This window comes from Nestor notabilis, unplaced genomic scaffold (assembly GCF_000696875.1).
Source record: "Nestor notabilis isolate BGI_N333 unplaced genomic scaffold, ASM69687v1 scaffold1755, whole genome shotgun sequence".
NCBI classification, from domain to species: Eukaryota; Metazoa; Chordata; class Aves; order Psittaciformes; family Psittacidae; genus Nestor; species Nestor notabilis.
In genome coordinates this window covers 27612-51642 of record NW_009927646.1, presented here as the reverse complement: position 1 = coordinate 51642, position 24031 = coordinate 27612, and the positions used below count along the sequence as shown (strand labels likewise).

General features: G+C 39.9%; 1 protein-coding gene across 1 annotated transcript in view; it reads left to right on the top strand.

The window, feature by feature from the left end:
• The first annotated feature begins 7154 nt into the window (after positions 1 to 7154).
• Positions 7155 to 24031, top strand: part of DISP1 (dispatched homolog 1 (Drosophila)) — a 32939-nt gene continuing 16062 nt past the window's right edge. Inside the window, 2 exon segments of the mRNA XM_010014129.1 lie at positions 7155 to 7660; positions 23093 to 23122. Of these exon segments, the coding sequence (XP_010012431.1) occupies positions 7155 to 7660; positions 23093 to 23122 (536 nt within the window).

The following is a 24031-nucleotide window of genomic DNA, read 5'->3' as shown; positions in this document are numbered from 1 at the left end:
GCTCCCCCCGCTTCAGTGCGCCGGGGGTACATGGTTTCTCCCTTCGGCTGATCATCTCTGGTAAGCGTTGAGCAGTAGGTTCGTTGTGTTGGATCGCTTCAAATCTGGCCGTGCGCTCCCGTGGTGTGCTTTAGGTTACAGCTGCAACAGCTCAGGCTTCCAGCAAGCGTTAGCGCGGAGGTTTAACTAAGACTGGTGTGTACCTTCGGTTTATTTACACTAAAATGCTACTTTGTAATGCAAGGAGGGTCCTGTGCTTGTAAAAGACTGCAGCTGGGGAGAAATGCCGGAGAGCTTAGAGCAGGACCCTGCTAGCGCTGAAGAGCATGGTGAGAAAGAAAAACATCCCCCCGGGTGGAGAGCCAGCTATTTCAACAGATGTGCTATTATACAAGTGATGTATGAGGTTTATCATTTGGCTCAACCAACGGGAGACATAAAACCTACATGGGACATGAATGGGGAGGGAAAGAAATCAGTACTGGCATGTTTAGCTTTCGAAGGAAATGATTGTTGGGCTGCTCATGAGGACTGCTCCGCTGTATCTTGTGTAGCTCAAGGTGAAGAACGCCCTGTGCTTATCAGCTAGGTGTGAGCTGCCTGATGTGCGCTCGCGTTCTCACCAAGAGCTTTGCGTGTTTAATATACAGTAGTTGTGAAATAATGTTAGTGCTTCTATTAAAATACAAAGAAAAAATGCAATTATTAGTAATAGATTTTTTAAAGATATTCAAACGTAGCTTTTAATTTGGTTAGAAAACAGAAATCTGATTCTAAACAGATGGTCCAGAGATTTCTTAACCTCATAGATAAGGCTGATATGGCCAGGATGATGGTTGGCATAGCTGGAGCTGTGTCCTCAAGAAGTGCCTGTGTGTCCCTCTTCAGCTGTAATACTTTAGATGTTAATCCCACAGCGTGATGAAGTCAAAATCTGTGGAATTTCCAATACGAATAACTCCTTTTACATGCAGCAAGGGACATATTTTGGTTTTCCCCCCTCTGTGAGAGCAGGATTAGAGCTATTTCGGACCCGAATATGTGCGATTACAGAAATTTAAATGCCTTTCATATGGTAATTGGAAAGGCAGCAAGTTGTGTGAATAAGATTTAGTGTGATGAGTGTCGCAGTTGTAAGAAATGTTTGGGGTTTTTTTAACAGCTTTCCATGCTCTTAAACTGTGCTGAGGTATACCTGCTCCCAAGAGCTGTGCATGTTATTTCTTGTAGTATGTTTTGTTCCAGTCACTTCTGCTTGTAGCTGTATCTCGTTCCAAAATTCAGAGTATTTTGAAGCTCTTCTTGTTCTTTTTTTTCTTAATACATTCTTTCCATTTCCTCCACATATATATGCGCTTTTTTTTCCTTATGTATTTAATATAATTTCAGGATTGTACAAAACTTCTGGAAGAGACTTTTCAGAGCGCCTTGTTGTTGCTTCTATCTATAGTTTAATTACTTATTGGGAATTCTGATTTTGGAAAGACTGTAGTTAAAGCACTGCTGTTGATTTCGTTAGTCGAAGCCCTGCTGTTGTTTTGCTGTTTGTGCCAGAAGTAACTTCAGCTTAAAAGCAAGGCAAAATCTATTTCTGATGTTCTGGTTTCCCCACCCTTTGCAGTCTTCCCCAACTGCCGCTGGTGGGTCAGTTCATGCGCCTGCTTTTCGCAGCGCTGGTTTGCCGGTGCCCATCTGTAGCATAAGCTGTGGTCCTGGCGTGGTGACATGTGGAAACTCCCTGTCACAGGAACTGCAATTCACCAGCCAGCCTGCGATGCAGGAAATGAACTCATGGTGTCTGGGGTGCAGGATGGGGCAGCCGAGAGGCTGCCGAGAGGGATGGAGGGCCTACAGCAGCTCTTGAAACTCTTGGTATGAAATGGAAGGGGGGGAAATTCCTCTTCTGCAAACCTCTTCTGCTTCTTAATTGTCTTCTAACTACTACTGCATGGTGCAAGAACTTAGATTGCTGAAAATCTGCTTGTTGATAGGGTGACATTAGTTGGGGAAAATGAGCATTTATAGACTGTGCAGAACATAAACTGACCCTAATGGCATTTCTCAAAAAGAGGAGCTATATTTCATCAGTCCTCAAAACAGATCAGTTGCATTAATAAATATATCAGGTAAAGTTGTGTGCTGATGAAGTAAGAATTCTAGAATCTTCTTGAAGGTGAAATACACAGATTTAAAACACACTTTAAATACCTGAGAAAGAAATTAAAAGGACAGGGAAGGCTTGTTCTGGTAAGTGTCTGTATTTTGTATAGTGAAAACTTTTCAGGGAAGACCCAGTGGTTAAGAGCTGAGATGGAAAAGTAAGAATCAGGCTATTGAGAGAAACCAAGCACTGCATATGAACACATTGGGGTAAGAGCTAGAGAATTTGAAAAATGCCTAGCTGAGAGCCAAAATAGAGCTCAACAACCATAAAACATGTAGAAGCTGTTTGACTTGCTGAAGACCATTGCAGTGATAGATAACTAGATGTCTCCCATAAAACCCAGTATCAACCACCAGGCACCAGCTGCTACTCCTGCGAGCACTGGGAAGCAGCAAAGATGCAAAGAATTTTGGTGATGTGAAAGAGGAGAAAACCCTCCTTAAGAGTGGCTGTGCACTGGTTGGCACAGCAAACAACCCGGGGAGGATTAAATTGAGTTTATACACTGAGACCATGTAACCCATTTGCCACAGTGAAAAACTTCAGCGTCCTAAGGGACTACAAGGCCATTATAATTCATCTGGAAGAAGACTTAATAGGTAGGACTGGGATTGTTAAGTGTTGCTTATGTCAAGAATGCACTGCTTTTAGAATCCAGCTGGTGTAGATGAACTTTTGACATGAAAAGACATCTTTGTTGCTTCAGACATCATGTTCATCTCAGAACCATGACAGGTCGGTAAGGTCTGGAAGGCTGGTTCAGCTGGCTGAGTGGCATGATGCTTTATACAGCTTCTAAATGAAATGTGAGTTTTGTCCTCCATTGAACAGAAAATGTAAAGTCTTATAACCAGCTTAGGTTTGTTTTAGTGCAAGATATAGATTTTTGTTTGTTTTCTTACATGGTTAAAAGACCCCGCAACAGTTAGCTGTTCTCTGTCGTCTTCAGAGATCTATCATTTATCTGTACTAATACACTAAGTTATACTAAATTTCCACTACGTCGTTCCCTCTTGAATTTGCACTTCTCAGTTGCAATTGCAGGCCTTATGAGTCCAGATGGGATTTGTTGAACCAATCTGATTTTAAGTATGGGGGGGTTTAATCTTTCAGTTGCAGCCAAAGGACCAGATGAACTTAGTCCAAGTCTAAGAAGAACACACTAGTTGAGGAACACCAAATCCTACCTAGTTTCAGTGTGGTGCAGCATTACTTTATTTCCTGAAGTGGGTGGCAGATGTCTGCTGGGTAAGCTGTGTTCATTGTTGACCCTACAAACAATAGGGGGATTACTCCATAAAACCATTGCCTCTGCAGACCAGGGTACTTCCCAGATACGACACTCCTCCAAGCTGCTGTTTTGAACCATGTGGATGAAGTGCTTTGTTAGCAGTTACCCTTATCAAGCATGGAGTAGTTAAAGATAATTCTAGTTTTCTTTCCTTAGCAGTCCAGCTGGCAATAATTTATAAATAGTTATTAATGTTTGAAATACCTTGTGTCCAGCTAGAGAGGTGGGTACCTAAGTGTGATGTATTAAACATGTAGGTGAGTACTTTTCCTAATTGTATTTAAACTTCTATTAAGTAGGGTTGCCTGTAGTAAAACCTGTATTATCTACAGCCTCGTTATTCAGAATACCTGCCCACTGCTTCAAAGCCTTCAGATAGAAATTAGTGTAAGTCTGAAAATCCCACTCTATTGGAGAATACCAAATACTAAAGCACTCTGAGGAGTGCAGTAAGAATAAATGTCAACATTGAAAGAATTCAGGATTCTCAAAGGCTGTTTTCAAAGATCCTTATTTTTAGATGTTTGTTCATGATGAACAAGTCCTTTGATTTCCCATCTCTATGCGTTGTTAAAATCTGACCCTGCTTTTACTTGTTGCATTTTAACTAGCTTATTTGTGCGTCCTCTAGAGGAAAGATTCTCAGTTAACTCTTGTCTTGGGCCATTAGTGCATTTTTCAGTCAGTTCCCAGTCACTGCAGTTATGGCAGAGGAGACAAAATACAGCACAGAGAGAAGAATTTAGCCTAAGAATGTATTTTGGTGTAACAGCTGCAGGTGAAGTTTTGCTGTCAGTGGAGCTGCAGTTGGTTGGAGAGAGACACAAGCACTTAATTTTTAATACCCTCAGATGTGAGTAAAACAAAATTCAGATGACATTGGAGACTTGTCAAGTGACATCAACCATCTTGCATCTGCTAAAGAAAAGCTACCAAACCAAATGAAAATATACATCTCAACTCATTCTAGAGAATTAGTTTGAGTCCCAGTTGTTCTTAGTAGTGGCTGGATAAAACACTTAATCGGATGGCTACCTTAAGCATGCAGAGTAGTCTGTCTTTAATATTGCATCGAATTAAAGATAAGCAGGTGCTTCCATTGCCTTGCTCAAAGACTCCATGAAAATGGACAGAACTCAATAGTTTCTCAAGGCTTAGAGAGAATCAGCTTGATCTGTTAATATTTTGATAGCTTGAAATAGTTCATGAATAGTCTGTTCAACAGGAGAACAAAGGCAGAATTATATGTTGTGGTACAGATGATGATGATCCTTGGCTTTTCTTTGAATTTACTAGTTTCTGATGAGTCTTTCCGAATGGTGTATTTAACTGAAAAGGCATGCAGTTAGATATTGCATCTGTTGGAAATACAGCATTTTATCTTTGATCATATTAAATAGAGGCTGGTGGGAGCAAAAGTTCTAATTCCTGTGTTGGTGTTCATGAGGGGCACAGATGCACTGAAGGTGCCAAGCCTCTGTGTCTGGGCTGGGATTGCCCAGCTCCTGTGGGCTTATATCTCTGTTTGGCACATGTGCTTTGCATGTAGATGTGTGGTTTCCTTTATAAACTGATTAAAAACAGCTACTAAAAATCATGTCCTGTTATCTCAGTGGCTGAACGCTGCAGATGTCCTGGGCTTACAGCAAAAGGATGGTGCATCTGCCCTCTTGAAGGGTGAGGTAATGCGAGTATTTCCCTGCCTTGTTTTCAGTTACAGCGGTAGTCTGCGGGACAGTAACTTTGAGCGTACAGCAATTTCAAGTGCTATGGATGCGACAGACTAACTTAGAAACCGAAATGTAACAGCATCACTGTGCAGTCTATCTCAAATGTGGAAATAAGCAGCCAGAAATTCCCAAAATGCTACCAGATGCCTCGAGAGGAGCTTTCTCTGCCTTTATGTCCAGCTCTTGCGCTGTCCACTTCAGCAGGCTTTGAAGCTGCCTACATACAGTGTGAGAGAGAACCAGCCTGTTCAAACACAGTGGTATTTCACACAACTAATGTGTCTTTTCAGACCGAAGCAAAGTTTAGCCAGCCACTTGAATTCACTGTCTGTGCTCAGCAGAGTCTCTTCCATGGGCTTGACTTGCCTGGGTCAGGGTAGGGGGGACTCGGCAGGAATGTGTGGAATTGAAGGCTGGAAAATACACTCGTTGAGCAGCATATTCTCCTGTTCTGAGCAGTTATCTAAATGCAAGTGATTTCCCAGGGCATCTGGCTCTGCACATGATCTAGAACAAATAGCAGAGGATTAATCTTCACTTCAGAAGTGAAGGATTTAGCTATGTCTAGGGGAGATGCTGTGCGGGGGGGCTGCCGGGGGGTAGCATTCCACTCCGCAAAGCGCTTTCTGCTCAGAACTGGCATTCAGGCAATTAAATAGCACAGCTGGCTGGGCAGGCTTAGCTCCCTGGGCACTCAGCAAAGGTATAGGGGAAGAAAATGAGTTAGAAACTTCCTCACTTATCTGTCTTGATCTGTATGTTGTGTCTGTCTGCAATGCAAGCCTTGCAATGTGGACTTGGAATGCTGTTGCTTAAATTCAGTGTTAAAAATGTAACATTGTTAGCCAAAGCAGTTGTAATTAACTGACTTTTTAAAGCAAGAGTTGATTTATTCTTTTAAATAGCACATAATTAGTGTTCTTTCTCCTCTTCCCTCCTCCCTGCCACGTAACCTGGGAAGTAAATTCCTGTGTAAGTGTGATGTTTGACCTTTCATGTTCTTTATCAAAATAATCGTCTCCAACTTATTTATTAAATAATGATTATAATTAACAAGGGAAATTGGCTGCTGTGAGCACTTAAGATGAGTTCTGATTTCAAGCCAAGCTCCTCAGTCACCTTTCCAGTGTTAATAGTTTTCCACTTACCTTCTGCTTAAAAAAGGCAAGACTTTGGAAGAAAATCCTTATTATCCTTTATTTACAACATTTCTTACTTGGAATACCTGTCACTCAGAAGCATGAGCTTCTAAATCAGCAGTAGTTGAATCCTGGCTTTCTTTATTTTTAAGCTTGGGAAGAACGTGGATGTGTTTAGTGTTTGTAACAATTCGAGTGTCTGCTAAAGCCCTGGTCCACCCTCCAGAAATTCTGACAGATGCCTGCTGAAGTGGCTCGGTTTATTTAAGTGAGGCATTTTAAACTAATTTCTTCCAAAATACAAATATGCCCTGTTTTCAGTAGAAATTGGAGATGGGAAAAGGAGGTTACTGAAACCAGCACGTTAATGATTATTAAACAGCCTCTACTCTGTGGTCCTGTCTCCTGCTGGCTTTCAAAGCGCACAGGCAAATTGTAGTGCAAGGTGTGGATGGTTGCACAGTTTATACCAAAATCTGTTTTCAGAACTAGAGTCTGTTGCTTAGTCTTGGTTCCATGTATCTCAGTCACTGCTTGTTAGTTGTGACCCAGGGACTGTCAAGTGTCTATTCATTGGATTTATGTCTTGGTCTAATCACTGAGCATTTATGCAACTTTTTGTGAAACAAATCAAAGTCCTTCAAAACATTCCTGGCAGTGTGGGAATGACTCTTTTCTATTTCCTTGACTTGTGAAAGATGTAGATGAGACAGGAGCTTTATTCATTTTAATCTAAAGTTATTTCTGAGCATCTGAAAACACTGCAGCTCTGTAAACTTTGCCTTATTTGTTTCTTCAGGAACACTGCGTATCCATCGAGAACTTGGAGCATGGCTATGAGCAACGTCAGTGACTCTGTGGTTCTGAGCAATGGCAGCATCTTGTCAAATGCTACTGGCCCAGGTATTGTTGCAGCTACTGACGGAGATGTCACAGTCCAGCAGCTCCCATCTAAGGAAACACCAAGAACAAAAGCGAGTCCAAATGGCTGCCTCCAACTTAATGGTACAATCAAGCCATCCTTTCTGCCTTTAGACAACCAAAGAACTCAGCAGATGTTGGTACAATGCTGCCACCCTTGCCCATACCATCACTCTTTGAGTAGCCATAATAACAAGCAAGAATGTCATTCAGTGGTTGGCAGCTCAGCACCATCTCCTATGACTTCGTGCTGCATGCAGCCACATTCTGAGTATTCAGCATCTGTTTGCCAAAAACACACCCCCATATATCAGCCTGCCTGCTGTCTTCAGCCTTCCCCATCCTTCTGCCTTCACCATCAGTGGCCTGACCATTTTCAGCATCAGCCTGTGCAGCAACATGTAGCCAGGATAAGGTAAGCAGACTGCGTTATTTGTTAGTTCTCAGTGTGGGTAACCTTTCCCAGAACTATTTCATTTTTTTGCAAAAGCAGAAGATGTAAAAGGAAGATGAACCAAATTTCTTCTCCAGTGTTTTTACAAGTTAATGTCTGCTATATTTTTCTTTTCAGGAGAAACCAAGCCAGGGAACTAGTTTTGCTGGGCTACGTCAATATTCCTGAAGCGAATTAGCTCTTTAGGGGGGGGGAAAAAAGGCCATTTTTTTCTTCTTCTTGGGGGTAGTTTTCATAAACAAACCAATACAGAGATAACTAAGAAAACTCTGAGTGAACTGCTATTTCTGTGTAGTCTAACCAAACCGCATACTTCCTCAAAAAGATGTGTTGAAAAACACTTCCAATACTTCTAATTCTAAGGGTGGTTTTTGTTTGTCAGGTCAGCTGGTTCAGTGAGTTATCCCCGTGTCTTCTCAGCGTATGTATCTGCTGAACTTCAGAGTCGTGCTCAGATTAGGAAATTTTGTATTGGTCTAGATTTTAATCCTTTCTATCCCCCACTTCATACGAACTTGCCTCTTTACCTGTTAAGTTAGCTTTGGAGTTCCAGTGACTGTAGTCCCAGCTACAAAGAGCAGCAGTCATAAGGAAAATCTTCTATAGCCTGCAGGTCCTGGGCAAAAGCAGTCAGTTGAAGAGGCAACTTCTAAAATCCAAATACCCTGTTGCAGTAAGACACTTCTAAGCTTTTATGCAGGGTTATTCTTGAGTGGGACCTAGATGAATTTTCACTGGGGTAATAAAATCTACCCTTCTCCCTGTCAGCCAACACCTGCATCCTCGCCTGAAAGCTTGGAGCTCTGAGTATTGCTCAGTCAGTTCTGACCATTTTATCTTGGTGAAATGTATGAACTGATTTTAAACTTCTGAGAGTATCAGTCTGGGACAGATATGTAATGCGGAAAAAGTCAAAGCGAATAAAGCTTTTCCTTGAGTTGAAAGCAGATGAAAATAAGGATAATGATACAATGTGCAAATCAGCTTTGCCCTGCCAGAAAATGGAAAAAATCTTCTCAGCTGCTGGAACTGCTTATGATCAGACATGTTTTTTCCACCCCATACTCGTTTAAATGTGAAGTAAAGATGAAAACTCTCATATAATTTTGTATGCAAAGGTATGCAGGAGGTTGAGCCATTACAGAATCAGTCACACTTTTCCGACTGTCAGAATGGGTGCACTGGTTTCCCTGTTTTATTCCCTGAGCAGCAGGACTGTTAAACTTCATCTGTATTCCATAATCTTAAGAGAGGTAACAAATATGATCCAGAATCTGGATTTCTGTTCTTACTCTAGAAAAAAAGAACAGATATGGTAAAATAATGTTTTCCATAACACTTCATAAATACAAAGACTTTGTTTGAACTGCTCTGATTGGGATCTTAAGCCACAATGCCTTTTTTTTTTTTCATCTTGCACTTCCTCATCATGGTGTGCATTTGCACATAAATGTTCAGAAATTAAGTAATGATGTATGATAAATGGTCATCTTACTGTTAGCAGTCAAAATAAGGATACAACCTGACCTTTAAAGCATCTATACTTAGTTACTCAACTGCAGGCATTAGAATACTTACATATTCCTATCAAGTGGTTACTGTTTAATTTGTGGACTTGCTTCTAGCTAAGGCCATTGAATTTTCTCAGTGAGAAGAGACTTGCAATATGGCTCATAGGTCAGTAAATCAAACGAGTCCACCTTCTGAAAGCCACCTAGCTTCTGGTAGCTGTTACCTGTTCTTTCAGCTCTAAACATGTGGTAAATAAGACTCAGGTCCCACGTCCCATTGGGAAAGCTGGACTTCTAACTCCTTAAACTCTCCATGGCTGCATTATTGGACAATGCATACATTTGACTGTATCACTTGTGTAATCAGCATGGAACCAAAGACATCTTTTTTCTCTGGGTAGTCTACAAGATATGTCTAAATATAATGGTCTCCTGTTGCATTGTGAGTCAAGTACTGAGGTGCCACTGTCAATGAGACATGTTGGTAGATGGTAAAAACGGGGCGAGTGGATGCAGCATTGCAGGTGGATGAATGCATGCTCAGGAAGAAGCCAACTGTCACATTGGTACTTTGCAGTGGTAAAGAGAATAGGTGATAAATATGAATTAACTCTTTATATGCTCAGGTAACTTTCTGTACACAGAAGAGTAACGCTTAGGGGTATGATATTCTTACATGATCTTTGTTCTGCACTCTAATTTTATTACATTTTGAGACTATAATCTGCACAACAGCTTCTTCTCCAGATGCTTTTCTTACGAGGCTAACTGGAAATCATCCAGCTTTCTAACATGTGCATGTTTTAACAGGGTTATTTAAAATGCAGGTTCTTGTACGATACATCAACTAAATTCAGTGTGTAGTCAAACTGGCTTTCATTTTGGTTCTTTGTTTTTAAAAAATGCATTCAAATACTGCTATAGTTTTAAGTTTAAGGGAGGGAAGATGTGATTAGGTAGAGGGGGGTGAATGCTTTCTGCAAACTGTATCGCTAATGCTTACAGCTCTGGGCAGGTAACCAATTGTTTCAGCACGACAGGTTTTGTCAGGTTTTGAAGCCCAAGGCTTAACATTTGTCAGTGACCTAACATTAAAGGAATGTGGCTTTGGTATATCATTGCAGATTGGAGTATATAAAGAAGACAGATTGAAATAATGCCACACTTGTACTATTCTCTTAAAGCTGGCTGGATCTGGAATTCTGCAATGTGTTCCGCTTTGAAGTTTAAACTGAAGTACATGCAACTGTCATCTGTCCACCGTAACATGAGTGTCTGGGTAACGCGTACCATTTTTAGATTGGTGGAAAGGGCTTCGTAGCATAAAGGAAAATACTTGTAGTGGTTGGGATTGTGGCAAGAAATTCTGTTATGAAAGTAGGTCAGCTCTTGGTTGTGGTGATTCTGATGACTTGTGGATGACTTTGTGAGGCTGGAAGATCTTGAGCAAAGTTCCCTGTCGTTTTGTGCACGTATTTAAGATGTGGTTCGTTCAAATGTATTCATACCTCTTTTTTTCGTGGGTATAATATCTTGACCACACAAACACTCCTTGAGAAATTCCAGCTGTATCTCCATAACAGAATGTAATTGTCCAGGACTTGATTTGCTTTCTGACAAGCAGTTTCTAAACTTAGCTGTTTGGAGCACAGTATGATTAGTTCTTTTCAGGCACTATTAGAAGATTATTTTTCTACCCTGCCCCTTTGGAGGACTCATACTTAAGTAACCCGTTTCGTCTGAATGCACTTACGTATCTCTAGAAAACTCTGGGGTTTAGAGCCACTGGAAGGTGAGTAGTTAATGCCCCTCCTTTGCTGCCCTCTCTTCTGTATTCATCAGCAAACTTCACTAAGCAGACGATAGAAATGAAAAAGAAGAACCAAGTAAGGCTGTTAGTCTGAAGAAGCGCAAGAAGCATGAAGGCTGAGGCTAACTGGAAGCACTGAGTTAGGAGTCGCTAGGGAAGAATAAAACTACACAGCCCAGCAGCAGGTTTCGCGGGGTGAAAGGAGGATAAAACAAATAATGAAGGGATGCATATTTTAGCAGAACTAAAGACTGCAGTCAAGAAGTGTAAAACCAGAAAACTCTTAAAATCATTCCTGGTCTTTCTCACAGTCTGTTCTTTTAGATGCATACATAACAGGAGCAGAAGAGGAAGAATGTGCAGAGATTATTCAGTAAGTCATCTCAGGGTTGTGGAAGGCATGGGGTAACAGTGCTGTGCTATTGTCTCTGATACCACCTTGAACTGCTTCTCTCAGATTTGAATGTGAAATGGGGAAAAAAAACAGTTAAAAGCTACTTGTATGCTTGCTAATTTTGATGCCAACTCTTCTGAAATCTCTTTGGTGATACAATTTAGATCTATGGGCTTGGAGACAAAAAGTAGGGGAGAACGAGGTCAGGGAGCTACAAAAGAACCGATGGATGGTACTGCCGGTAAGGAAGCTGCTCCGAACTGCCAGTGTGTGTGTAGTGCTTGCCCTGCTGCAGTATTGAACCAATAAATTCATACGAGTACTCTTTGCTCAGAGGAGACCTGCTGTATATCACCTACCATTGTTTACATTTCAAGACCATGCTGTTAATGCCTTAAGCTAAAGCTGGTAAGTAGAAAGAACTCTTTTGAAAAGCATTGGAATGATCTTTGGTAAAAAGGACAGGACAAAAGGACTGTGGGATGGGATGATCTCTCCATGATCATGCAGTCATCTCAAGCTAGAACACAAAAATATAATCAGTTTAAAGCCTCAACATATCATTAGCTTGGCTAAAATTTAAGACTGGGATATATGTGAGTTGTTCCTCATCCCCCAGCCTTCTTCGGAGGCTTTAGCTCCTAAAGCTTAGGTAGTTTAAATTGCTGGATTCAAAGTTTCTGCTTGCTAGACCAACTTACATTCTAAGCAAGGCAAAACCCGTAGTGCCTTAGAATCAGGAAGCTGGTAAAGCGTTAATATGTCCAGACTTATTGTGCATCTTCTTTTCAGTTAGATTTAAGCCTTCTTTTGAACTGTTTTGGCATTTCAGATTTATCTCCTGGTTCTGGGATTCTGAGTTCTGCTGTATCTCAGAGAGAGTTCTGTGCCACACACTGTTTAAACAGTATTGCAGATAGACTTGGAATACTTAACACTTTAATTAATACTTTAAAAAGGAGATCAATAGAGATGAAAAGCTGTGCAGTGAGGGTAGAACATTATAGCTGCCTCTTCCCCATTTTATATTTTCTTTCTAGTTACTTGGCATACAGATTAGAACCAGAAAGAAAGAAAAAGCTCTTGTTTTTTCAAAAAGCAAGGGAATGTTTGCCAAATACCAATCCTAATAACAAGACTTTGTTATGAAACAGCTCCCTGCTTGATTCCAGGAAAAGGATAACTATTATCTAGTACATTCTGCATGGCTTGCAGAGCTGATTATGCATATACACGTGTACGTATATTCCCATTTCAGCAACGTTAATTGGTTCACAAGATCTAGATGGAGTTTTTTAAACAAAGTAGTTTCCACCTATCTCAGTATTTTCTCTTTCAATAGTTGTTAGCTTCTGCTGTATTTGATGCATTAAAAGATACTTTCAGGTTTGCTTTTTGTATGAAATGTGCGCTAACATCTTTTGTGCAAAACTCGTGCATAGACTGTGTTACCTATTAGTAAGAGACTTGCTTCTTCCCTTAGGAAGATTAAAAGTGGGTATCTTTAAAAAAGAGAACCTGCTTAGGTCAGATTTTTAAAGGTTGTTTCTGAAACTTTTATCTAAAAGGCAAAAGCTGTTACCATCATTTCAAGGTTGGATCTGATGGTCCTTGACATCCCTTCCAACCTGGTATTCTGTGATTCACTGTTCAGGATATTGCTAAAATATCGATTCATGCTGTAGATCAGGAGTTCCTGCATGTTGGTAATTTGTATGGAAACAAGATGAATTCTGGCTCTCTTCTCATTTAAGCTCTTTATTCCGTGCCAAAATAGGAATTCTTTATCCAGTACCTTCTCAGAATGATGAGACTGGAGGCACAAGGGAATCACAAACTAGATGGTCCCTTTCATGTCACAGCATCAACAAGCCGGTGTCATATTTGGAGATTTTAATGTAGTTGAGAAAAGGAAAGGGAGCATGTAACAATCTCATGCATCCTTCTCAATCTGAGTCCAAATGTGGGATTCTCTGTTGAGCAGATGTGGAGGAAGAGCTCTCTCCCCATGACCAAACAAATGAACTGGTTCCTCTTCTTTCCTGGAAATAATTCTTTGTGGCAGTCAGGAATTGGAGCTGAGCTTTCTCATTTTTACTCATCTTGCCTATTTTTTACTTTTAGTCTTGTGTTATCCCTGGTATCTTTAGACTTTCCTTCTGGTTTTATTAAATCATTTACTCTTCCCATGATAATTACTGTGCATTGTTTGCTATGCAAACACCACACTGTGCTTTCCATTAGCCTTGCACAGAGCTGAAAGTAAAGGGCTGACATGCTGAGACCAGAATACAAATAAAAACTGCTATTTATAATTCAGTGGCTGACCAAATTAAAAATAACGTACCTAGCAAAATATTAAGTGCACTTAAACCTAGCCTGAGTCATTAGGCAGTCCAGGGGATCTTTGCAGGCTTTTAATTGTTCTCATTAAGCATTAGTAGTTGTCTAGACTTCACATTGCTTTGAAGCAAGCATTTTTGCAATAGGAAGAAGGGACTTGGAAGGTTCCTGCTCCATCTGAGTGTGGCTGAGTACCAGCCTGGCCCTCTTTTGACCTTTAGTCTCTGCCATTTACAAAGTCCAGGTTCTGTGTGTGCTTAAAGATGGATTTCCCATGCCCTGTATCCCTCACCTTTCCTTGAACAACAGAAGAGCTAGTACTTAACTACCAGTCTGCTGGGCCTTTGAAGTACAGTCTTCAGAAGAGCTAAAGCTGATAATATGAGGGAAGTGGTAAAACATTGTCCTTTCTTTTGTACTTAAATTGACTGGAAAAGCAGCATCAGCTGTGTTCCTTCTTGAGAAGGCCTGATCGGTGTGGTTTGAGATGACTCTTAAAACTGAGCATTTATATACATGTATTGATCAAAAAAAACCCCTCATAGCACAGCAGCCAAAACGATGGTAGTTTGTTGGAGTGTTTTGCCCATGTATAGTTGTTCTCCTGCACTTTTAATTGTAAGTTGTGATAAGGTTCAAATGGGAAAAGACAACACGAGAGAAGAAAGATCAAATGTCACCAGTGATCTGATTTTCAGCACTTTTAGGTGGAGTTTGAAATATTTGGATATTCGTACTTCTTAAAAGTTTCCAGTATTCCTTATGATGGAGGAAAAGTGCAGAATGAGGGATGTCAACTTTGGAAAACCCTTTGTAAGTTACCATCATTGTCTCTGTCTCTAGCTCCTTTCAAAATCATTCATCCTTCCTTTCTCATATTTCAATGTTGTCTTCATCTCCTAGTAAGTAGTAATTGATGTGCATGCTTTTAATTAAGTGCTTGAACAGTAAACCAAAACACACACAGACCCACACCCCCCAAATACAATGCAAGAGGAAATACAGAGAGTGCCTGAGCAATTTGACATTAATTTTGCTGCACTAAGATTGCTGTGAGATTTCTGCCCAGGATGTCTGCTGAACAAACAAGTCCCTTAAAGACTTGACTATCAATGAAAATAGAAATGAGATGTGGTACCACTAACAGTACAGGTAAGGGAAGTTACAGGTATAATCCTGGTCATATTTCAGAAAGCTTGACCTGTGTATTTGGAAATTAGGTTTTGTTTTTAATAAAACGATGAATAGCTGAATGTACTGGGCTAGAAAAGCTTTCATGCATCACTGCTTCGGCTTTTCCGGTATTTTCAGTGATATTAATGGGATACCTTTCCACAGAATTCTTGCATTACATTTCCAGTTTGTTGGATGTTTGTTCAGTCAAATGGATGAACTTTTGTTAATGGTTTTGATTATATTGAATCTGTTTAATGGTCTGTTTAATCTTGCAGTGCCTGTTTAGTGCCTTAGCTACAACACTGAAAACCTTTAAATGTCCCGTAAATATTCCCTTTTTGGCTTGCTTACTGAGCAAACACAACAAATTTAATCTCAGGTGGTACAGAGAGTGATGTTGCATTATATATGTGGTTTTTCATCACTGTCAGCATAAACTAGAGAGCCTTCTTTGTGCAGTTGCTGACTAAATCCCTTTAAATCTTCTAATTGTGTTGAACATACACTTGTGTTCTATCATCTAAAAATTAGGGTATTCTAAATGACTAAACTCACAGACATTGGAACAGCGGCTCAACACCAAAATATATGTTTGAAGTGAAATACTTTGCTGAATTCGGAACAAAATTGCTTCAGTAGCAGTATTTTCATTTGCTGTAAGAGTTTAAATGTGTGGAAAGATAAAAACTAGTGTTTGTCCCATAGTCAGTTGAATAATTTGGAGCAATTGGAAGGGCTTATATTCTACCTTCAAAAAGAGGTCTGTAGTTAAAGGAGGTTTTCTGAGAGCAAAAATGAACCCCCTAGTGACTTACATTGACAAATTCTTACATCTGTACAGGAAGGAAGACTGAAGCATGTACCAGTTGAATTGTGATATATGACAGTCTGAAGTCTCCCTACTCCAAAGTCGAACTTACATATGCTTAATGTCAATCATTAATGCCTATAAAAGCATGGATTTCAGCCTCTGTGAAGAAATACCTTGGTAGAAATAGGCACTTTTGTTCTCTTTGGTACCATGGGATGGAGGTTTTTGGTGTGTATGTTGTGATTTCTTGGGTCGTGTTAATTTCCTGTCTGTCAGAGAAATACAAGATGTGACCACAACCTTGTGTTGCTCTGTTCAACTGGGAAGTGTAATAAAACCAGCTTTGAAATAAAATATTTCGAAGGAAGGAACTTTCTGCCAATAAAAAAGCTGAAAACTTCTCTAGTCATCGTTTAAATCCCAGAACATATTTATTAATTTCACTGTAATTACCAAGAAAAGAAAAAAGACTAATAGTATGAGACTTGTGAAGGATCTTGAAATAATATTAGTCTGCTCCAAATTAGCTGCTGGCTTGTTTTCAAATAATGATTCATGGTGGTATTTTACTAAGCCTCTTTTATTGTCTTGAATAGTTCAGAACTTTAGTTTAACTTGCCAGGCAATGCTATATCTGGTCCTGCCCTTAGTACTTCAGAACTTAAAGGAATATATATATATATATATATAGCTTCAATTAAACCTTTTAAAGAACAGACTTGACATTATGTATAAACTTGGCCATTTAAAGCTGGGACAATCTAGTCTGAGTATGTCTGACAGTTTTCTTATTGACAGTTTGAAAACTGTATTTTTAAAAGTGGCTACACTAATTGGAGACAAGTTTAGGGAACGAAGAATGCAAGAAAACTATGTTTAGGGTGTATATCACTTGGCTTCCACATACACTGTCAATACTTCCTACAGAGAAGATGATTTACTTCCCCTTCAAGACAAGTGAACCAAGTAGGTGCTCTTAAGAAAAAGAGCTTTCCTCATAGTTGGTATTTAGTCACTTGCTGAAGATGAGGGACGAGGCGTTAGGAGTCAGTACTGGAAAAATTGTTTTCTAAGGAACCTTACAATGAAGACTTGGTAAGTAAATCCTGGGCTCCTGCGTGTATACCATTCATATGGATCAGTGAGGAAAAGGAGAGGTGGGGAGAAAACCCGACAAATCTTGGAGATGTTTATGGGAGCGTTTCAATTTCATCATCTGTATATTATAAATTTACAGAAGTTTTAATTTTAGCATATAGAGAATCATACTGGGATAGAAGAGAAAATACTATTTTGGTTGGAAGGGACCTATTGTCTAGTCAAACTGCCTGATCAATTTAGGGTTGACCAAGTTGAAGTATGTTAAGGGTATTGTCCAAATCCTGCTTAAACACTGACAGGTTTAGGGTATCGACCTCCTCTGTGAGAAGCCTGTTCCAGTGTTTGACCACCCTCTCAGAAATGCTTACTAACGTCCAGTCTAAACCTTCCCTGGTACATCTTCAAACCGTTCCTGCACGTTCTGTCACTGGATACTAGGGAGAAGAGCTCAGCACCTTCCACTCCCCTTCCTCTCCTCAGCTGTAGAGAGCAGTGAGGTCACCCCTCAGCCTCTTTTTCTCCAGACTAAGTCGGGAGTTGGAACTAGGTGATCTTTAAGGTCCCTTCCAGCCCAAACTGTTCTATGACTCTCTATGAAACTAGACAAGCCCGAAGTTCTCAGCCACTTTTCATGGACTTTCCTTCCAGCCCTGATACTAAATTTATCAAAATAACTTCCAAATGAAAATACATACGTATAGGATGTCAATATTATTGCATTCACCTTTTCTATTGACTTGATGGAAATATATTATCCTGTTGTATGCTGGCACAAGCCAGAAGTCTGTCACTAGGAGATGTCAAGGCTACCTCTTTTAATACTGATTTTGTAGCAGAAAGTAAGTGAGCAAAACCTTGGTTTAGTTAAGCGTATAGGGTTTGCCACTGATGTGCAAGGAGTCTGGTTTTACCCAGTGTGCGTGTTGTAGGTCAGCAAAACATACACTTTTATGCTAAACTTAGAGCAAGAATCACTTGGGCAATGATTTTATTATTAACTCCCTTACAACTGTGTTCCTTGCAGAAAGGCAATATTATTTGCTCATACTTGCTTGTGAACATAGAGCAGATCCTCAGGTGGAACTGAAGAGGTAGGTAAGAATACAAAAATAGCAGTCAAGAACCTTTCTAAAGCTTGATATCTCAACTATAAAAATGTGAATTGACATCTATAATATCATATGTCAAATAGCATACTGATTTTTGGTCTTTCTATTACAAAGACGTTAATTTTGCTTAATCTTACGCGAAAGAATAGTCTTAGCAGAAATACTTTATAAGTATAAGGTTAAGCAAAGCAGCAACATTGAGATTTCACGCTTTTTAATGGGATGAAACAGCAGCTTGTCCCGGATTCTATCACCCTAATGATCTAGAGATAAAAAGATAAAATCCTTTTGGATTGTTCCTTGACACTTTACGTGGGAGAGAACAAGAAAATTCTTTGCATTTTTCTTGCTTTCAAGAATACCTTAAAAAAAGGCAACTTACAAAATTGAGTTCTTTGTCATCTTTACAACATCCTTCTGCTGGGGGTTGTCTGATTCTTTAAAGCTGTAAATAAGTAAAGCTGAGTGCAGACAATTAGAAAAAACACTGTTTAAAAGCATCTAGAGAGTTCATTATTAGCATCAAGGAAAACTACACATCACAGCAAAAAAAAAAAGTTGGGAGGCTTGTAAAAGTTTTTTTGGCAACTTAATCTGTTGGATTTGTGATTGCAGTGATTGTTAAAACGATAAAGCACATAGGTGTTATATCTCATATAGCAGCAAATGCTAGCTTGATATTTAAATGCAATTCTAACTGTTCTTATGGGTCAGTGATATTCTGAAAACATGAGAACTTTCTTCCTCTGCAGGGGTTTAGTTTGTATTGTGTGTTCTAATGGAAGATGTGCAGTATGATGTGTATCCCATTATACGCTGCAGGGATTTAGCTTATCCTCGAGTGTAATAATGACAAGAAACTGTATTTTATCGCTTCTTGTAACTAGATCCACCAACAAAGGGAATAATTTCCCTCTGGCAAAATAAAGCATTGAGGTTAAACACCTCATAATCTTGGGTCAGGGGAGTCTTTATATTGATTTCCCTCTCCCCCATTAAGTACAGGTATTTATTGTAACAACATTTTTTGCTCAAGTGAATAAGTGAAAAGCAAGAGTGCAAAATTAGTTTCTATTGGCTTTTGAATTTTTTTTGTATGAATACATTTAGACACCTGTGGTATACACAGTGCTTCAAAAAGAGGATATAGTCTATGTCCTAAAGAGTACACTATTTCACAAATGGGCTGTGTGGTTTTTATGAATGTAATGTTACTGGTATCAAGAGAAATAATACATCTTTCTTATGAACACCTGCATAAGGAAAACAGAATTGAGATTATACAGAATTGTCAAGTGTTTGTTCATGCTGCCCAAAACTGAAGGTGTTACAGGGCTACTGCAGTGTCTATAGTTTTCATTTACTCTCTTTTGCTGGAGCAGTTGTCATGATTGCTTCTGCTGCTGCTTTATCTGCAGTATTATTAGTGACCGCTCTACAGCCCCATGACAGCTACTTTATGATAAATAGCTGTAAGGAATACATGGATTTTCAGTTTTTGTGCAGCTCAGTGCCAAAACGTAGGAGAGCAGCCACCCGACCAGTTAGTTTTCTGTGACTGATTGTTTGGAGAATTGGGCTTTTCCTACTCTGTCAAGTTGCTGTCTGTGGCCATTTCCGTGCTACACTTGTACCTGGGTTTGGACCCTGAAATTCTAGTTGGTTGTCACTGTTCATGTTCAGATGTCAGTGAGTGTGGATCTCAGCTGGATTTGCTACGGGGTGGTGTTTATCAGCAGTATGTTTTCATCTGGGACCAGTTCCTGCAACCAAGTAGGGAACATGGTTGCAAAGGCTGGTACATATCTTCTTGAGATCCTTCTAGTCAGCTGGGGATTCATAATATACTGCTTGGTGGCAGGCAATGGTTTGAGGAAGAGCAGCACTTCCTCAATGAGTGCTGGTTCCACCTGGGAGATGGCACCTTTCAGGAGAAGTACCTATACTGACAGTGTCAGATTTATCCATGATGCTGTTATTTCCTTACACCTTAGAACAGGGCACAACAGTCCCTGCCTCTGTGCTGCCCCGTGTCAGGGCAGTAACCCCACAGGCTGTAATTTAGCCCAAAGTTCAACTGGTTTGTTGTTCCTCCAAGGAAAAAAAGGGGGAAGGAAAGCCCTTCTGCATCCAAACTCCACTGTGAAATAGAAATTAATTGCATCTAAGTGGCATGAAATCAGGAATCAAATATTTAGGGTAATATAAGGAGTTACAATAGGAATTTAAAATGTTTTAGGAAGGTATTGTTTGGATAACTTAGTACAAAAAGGACATGGAGCTGTTGGAGCAAGTCCAGAGAAGGGCCACGAGGATGATAAGAGGACTGGAGCACCTCCCGTATGAAGACAGGCTGAGAAAGTTGGAGCTGTTCAGCCTGGAGAAGAGAAGCTGCGTGGAGACCTCATAGCAGCCTTCCAGTATCTGAAGGGGGCCTACAAGGATGCTGGGGAGGGACTCTGTTAGCGACTGTAGAGGTAGGACAAGGGGTAATGGCTTTAAACTTAAACAGGGGAACTTTAGGTTAGATCTAAGGAAGAAGTTCTTCACAGTGAGGGTGGTGAGGCACTGGAATGGGTTGCCCAAGGAAGTTGTGAATGTTCCAACCCTGGAGGAATTCAAGGCCAGGTTGGACAGAGCCTTGGGCGACCTAGTTTAGTGTGTGGTGTCCCTGCTCATGGCAGGGGGTTGGAACTAGATGTTCTTAGGGTCCTTTCCAACCCCAACTATTCTATGATTCTATGATTCTAAATGTATGTTTTAGAATGTATTTTTAACTGACTTTAAAAAAAAGAAGTTACTATCAGTGTAGGCAGGAATGTTCCTATTCAAAATCATACTGGTATCTCTTCCAACCTTTTAGGTTATTGAGAGCTGCTAACACAGAAAGCTCTTGAAACTGTGCTTCAAAACACAGCCTGTTTTCCTAATTTCCTGTTTCATGGCTACCTTCTGCAGGGTTTCTTGCACCTGCTGAGGAAGCAGCTAGCATTTATTCCATGTGCTGTGAGACAAAGAGGGATGCTTACCTTTCTCACAAGTGAGGTTTGTGAAGAAAGACTGCAAAAGAGTGTCTTGGAATATCTAGATACTTTTATTGCTCTCTGACACATTCAGCTTTGTATTCCCTTGAAATGCGTTAGGCTAATGAAACAAATACATGTGAAAGCAGTAAACTATCCACAATTTTTATTAAATTCATTTGGAATGATCCCATTCTGAGGAACGTGTTTGTGAAACATGGCTTCGTGCCATGTAATGTCCAGGTGACATGAAAGTTACAGAATTTGCTTTCCACTGTGATTCTTGAAATCAGGAACAAACTCCCCTCTTTGTTATACTCATGCCAATCTATTAACTCTTCTGAGAAAATTCCTTCAGTGCTGCAACTGAGAGGAAACTTTGGCTTCATTGAGAACCTGAAGGCAGGATGTGGCCAAATGGCCAGAATGTGTTCCCTCAGGAAGCCAGAGCACTAGTCATCATCTTTCTCAGGTTGAGGAATATGTAAAGCAATAGGTTTTTCTTGTTTGTGTGAACTGCCTCTATTCAAGTTGGTATTTACACAAAAGCACAAATGTTTTCTATTACCTTGTTGTTCAAAATACTGGTAGAAAGACTGTGGTTCTAAGTGCTTATTTAGGCTGGAGTGGTGAGTATTAGAGCGGTAGTAGTACAATCCAAACCAGTCCATCCTCCTGTTGCTTCCTACAGTTATTTCCTTCAAGTATTATAACAACACTTTTTAAAAACACCACTTCTCCTTTTCACCGTATTACACAGAAGGATGCTGGACAACAAAATACATGTTGGGAAACGTCTGGGGTTTTTTTCCCTTCTGTAGTTCCTAATTGTTCCTGATGCTCAGTCTAAACTCTGCCATTAGGAAATGACAGGATAAAGCAAAGAATCTGTTGAATAGGTGCTGAGACTTGCAATGAATGGCAGGAGAATAGAGCCTGTCCTTTCTTCCCACTTCACTTCTCCCCCCTTGGTGCATAGATTAGATTTTAATCAGTGACTGTAATTTATGTAATAACTTGGTTGTGCTAGTCCTGTCACAACTGTGATTGTCACTTTCTGCTATCAAACTTGTGAGAATGAAGCATGGAGGTAATTTAATGCACAGATCAACTTGGCTTTTGTCCCAGCAAAATAATGGAATTCACCATTTCTTTTGCATGAAAACTGATGAGGATGTTTTTTTTTCTTCTTGTCTAGACTTTTTTGGAGTGATGTTATTTAAACCGGGTAAAAGAAAATGTAATACTTAAAAAATTAGATACAGCAGCATTAATGAAGTGGGAAGGATCTGGTTTTGCCATGCATTTCTGTATTTTAGAGCATAACTAAAGAATTGGGAGGGGGGGATATTTTTCAGGGATAACTTTTCCTATTGACCAGTATAATAGAGTCATCGCAACAGCTGCAAGGGATTGGTTACACTGCTGGAATTCAGCCGGGTGTACACAGGGGTTTTTAATGCATGCTTTGCGAAACAAAACAGTTTGATAGCAGGTGTGACCTTTAACCCTGCCGAACTTTGAAGAACTTAATCATCATCATTTGTTCAGCACTGAATATATTTTGCAGGTGGAGGAAACAGAGGGAAATGTAGTTTGGGTTTGATGGGAAAAAGGGAAGGATGGGGAATGGTTGTGTTTGATATTTTTAACCTTTTTGAGTAATCCAAATTAGTTAACTTTTGAAAGTTTTATGTAAACTAGATTTTACATTCTGTTGAGTTTTGCCATCTAGTTACAGAGGCATAATTGAAAGAGTAAAGCTTGAAGAGAGAGATTTAAAACATACCCATTTACTAAGATCTTTGCATGCAGAAGGGGCTGGGAGAGCTGTGGAAAGAGCAAATATACAAGAAGATGCATTGAGAAGGTACCTGCATTGTCCCCAGAGCGTTATTGATCACGTTTGTGCTTCCCAACAAATGTTTGTCCTGCCAGCTTTTTGAGAACAAAGACTCAATTGAATATGACTGTATGCCTGTCAAAATAATTCACATCTTGAAGTATCTGGTTTTAATAATCTATTTGCGTATCCGTGTATGGGAAGAATTAACTTGGCGTGTGCATGTATATTTCATACATTTTCAATTACTCTCTTTTTTTTCCCCCTTCCAGGCCAGCCAGACCATTCAAGTTACCAAAAAGGTGAGGTCTAATACTGTCACATGTGAGGGTTTTGGAATTATAAAGGCAGTAGATGAGCTGACAGCAAAGCTGTTACTCCCCACACAATGCAAGAGTAAGGAATGTAAGGAAAATAATAGACAATCAATATAAAGCAGTTTTAAAAAGAAGATGTATTTAAACATAAAATTTATTTCTTTCTGCAGTGGGTAGCAAATTTCTGCAACTGCCGCAGGAGATTGTGGAGGCAGATAGCATCAGCAAGTTTAAGCAACCTTTAGGAGGCTTGATCTACAGTGGGGTTCCTAAATAAATACTCAAAGAAGGAGCCAGGGATGGCAAGCACTTTTAACATCCCTAATCACACACCTGTGACACATCTCCTGGGGGAGCAGGAAGGGGATAGACCACAGGAGGTGGCCAAAGAGACTACTTGTCTCTGTAATATTCTGTCCATACTGTGACAAGATTTTAAAATCTATACTGAGTTCAGTGTTCCTTGTTGTCAAATACTCTATGACATTTTTAATCACAGTCTGTGCCATTCTCTTTGTGTGCATGTACACTATCTGCACAAGCATAAAAACTCTGTGACTCGGTGCCTTTTTGATTAAGGGTTATTCCGAGAAGCTGCTCTGTTGTGTCATTAATAATGATAAAACAACCTGACAGAAAAGTTCAGAAGATTTCGTTGTAATGATCTTTCCTCCTTCCTAAAACCAGAAACCTGGTGTAATCCTGAACAGTGGTTTGGACTGTATAATGCTCTGAAGAATGGCAGAGTTGTAGAAAAAGAGCAACTTACCCAAAACTGTCAGAGCATCAGTAATAGCAACTGATAAGAAACCATTTCAAGTGAATATACATTAGAACCATAATCCACCTTTAGGATTTGCTTTCAGTAAAGAAATATCTGATTTGAGTTACATA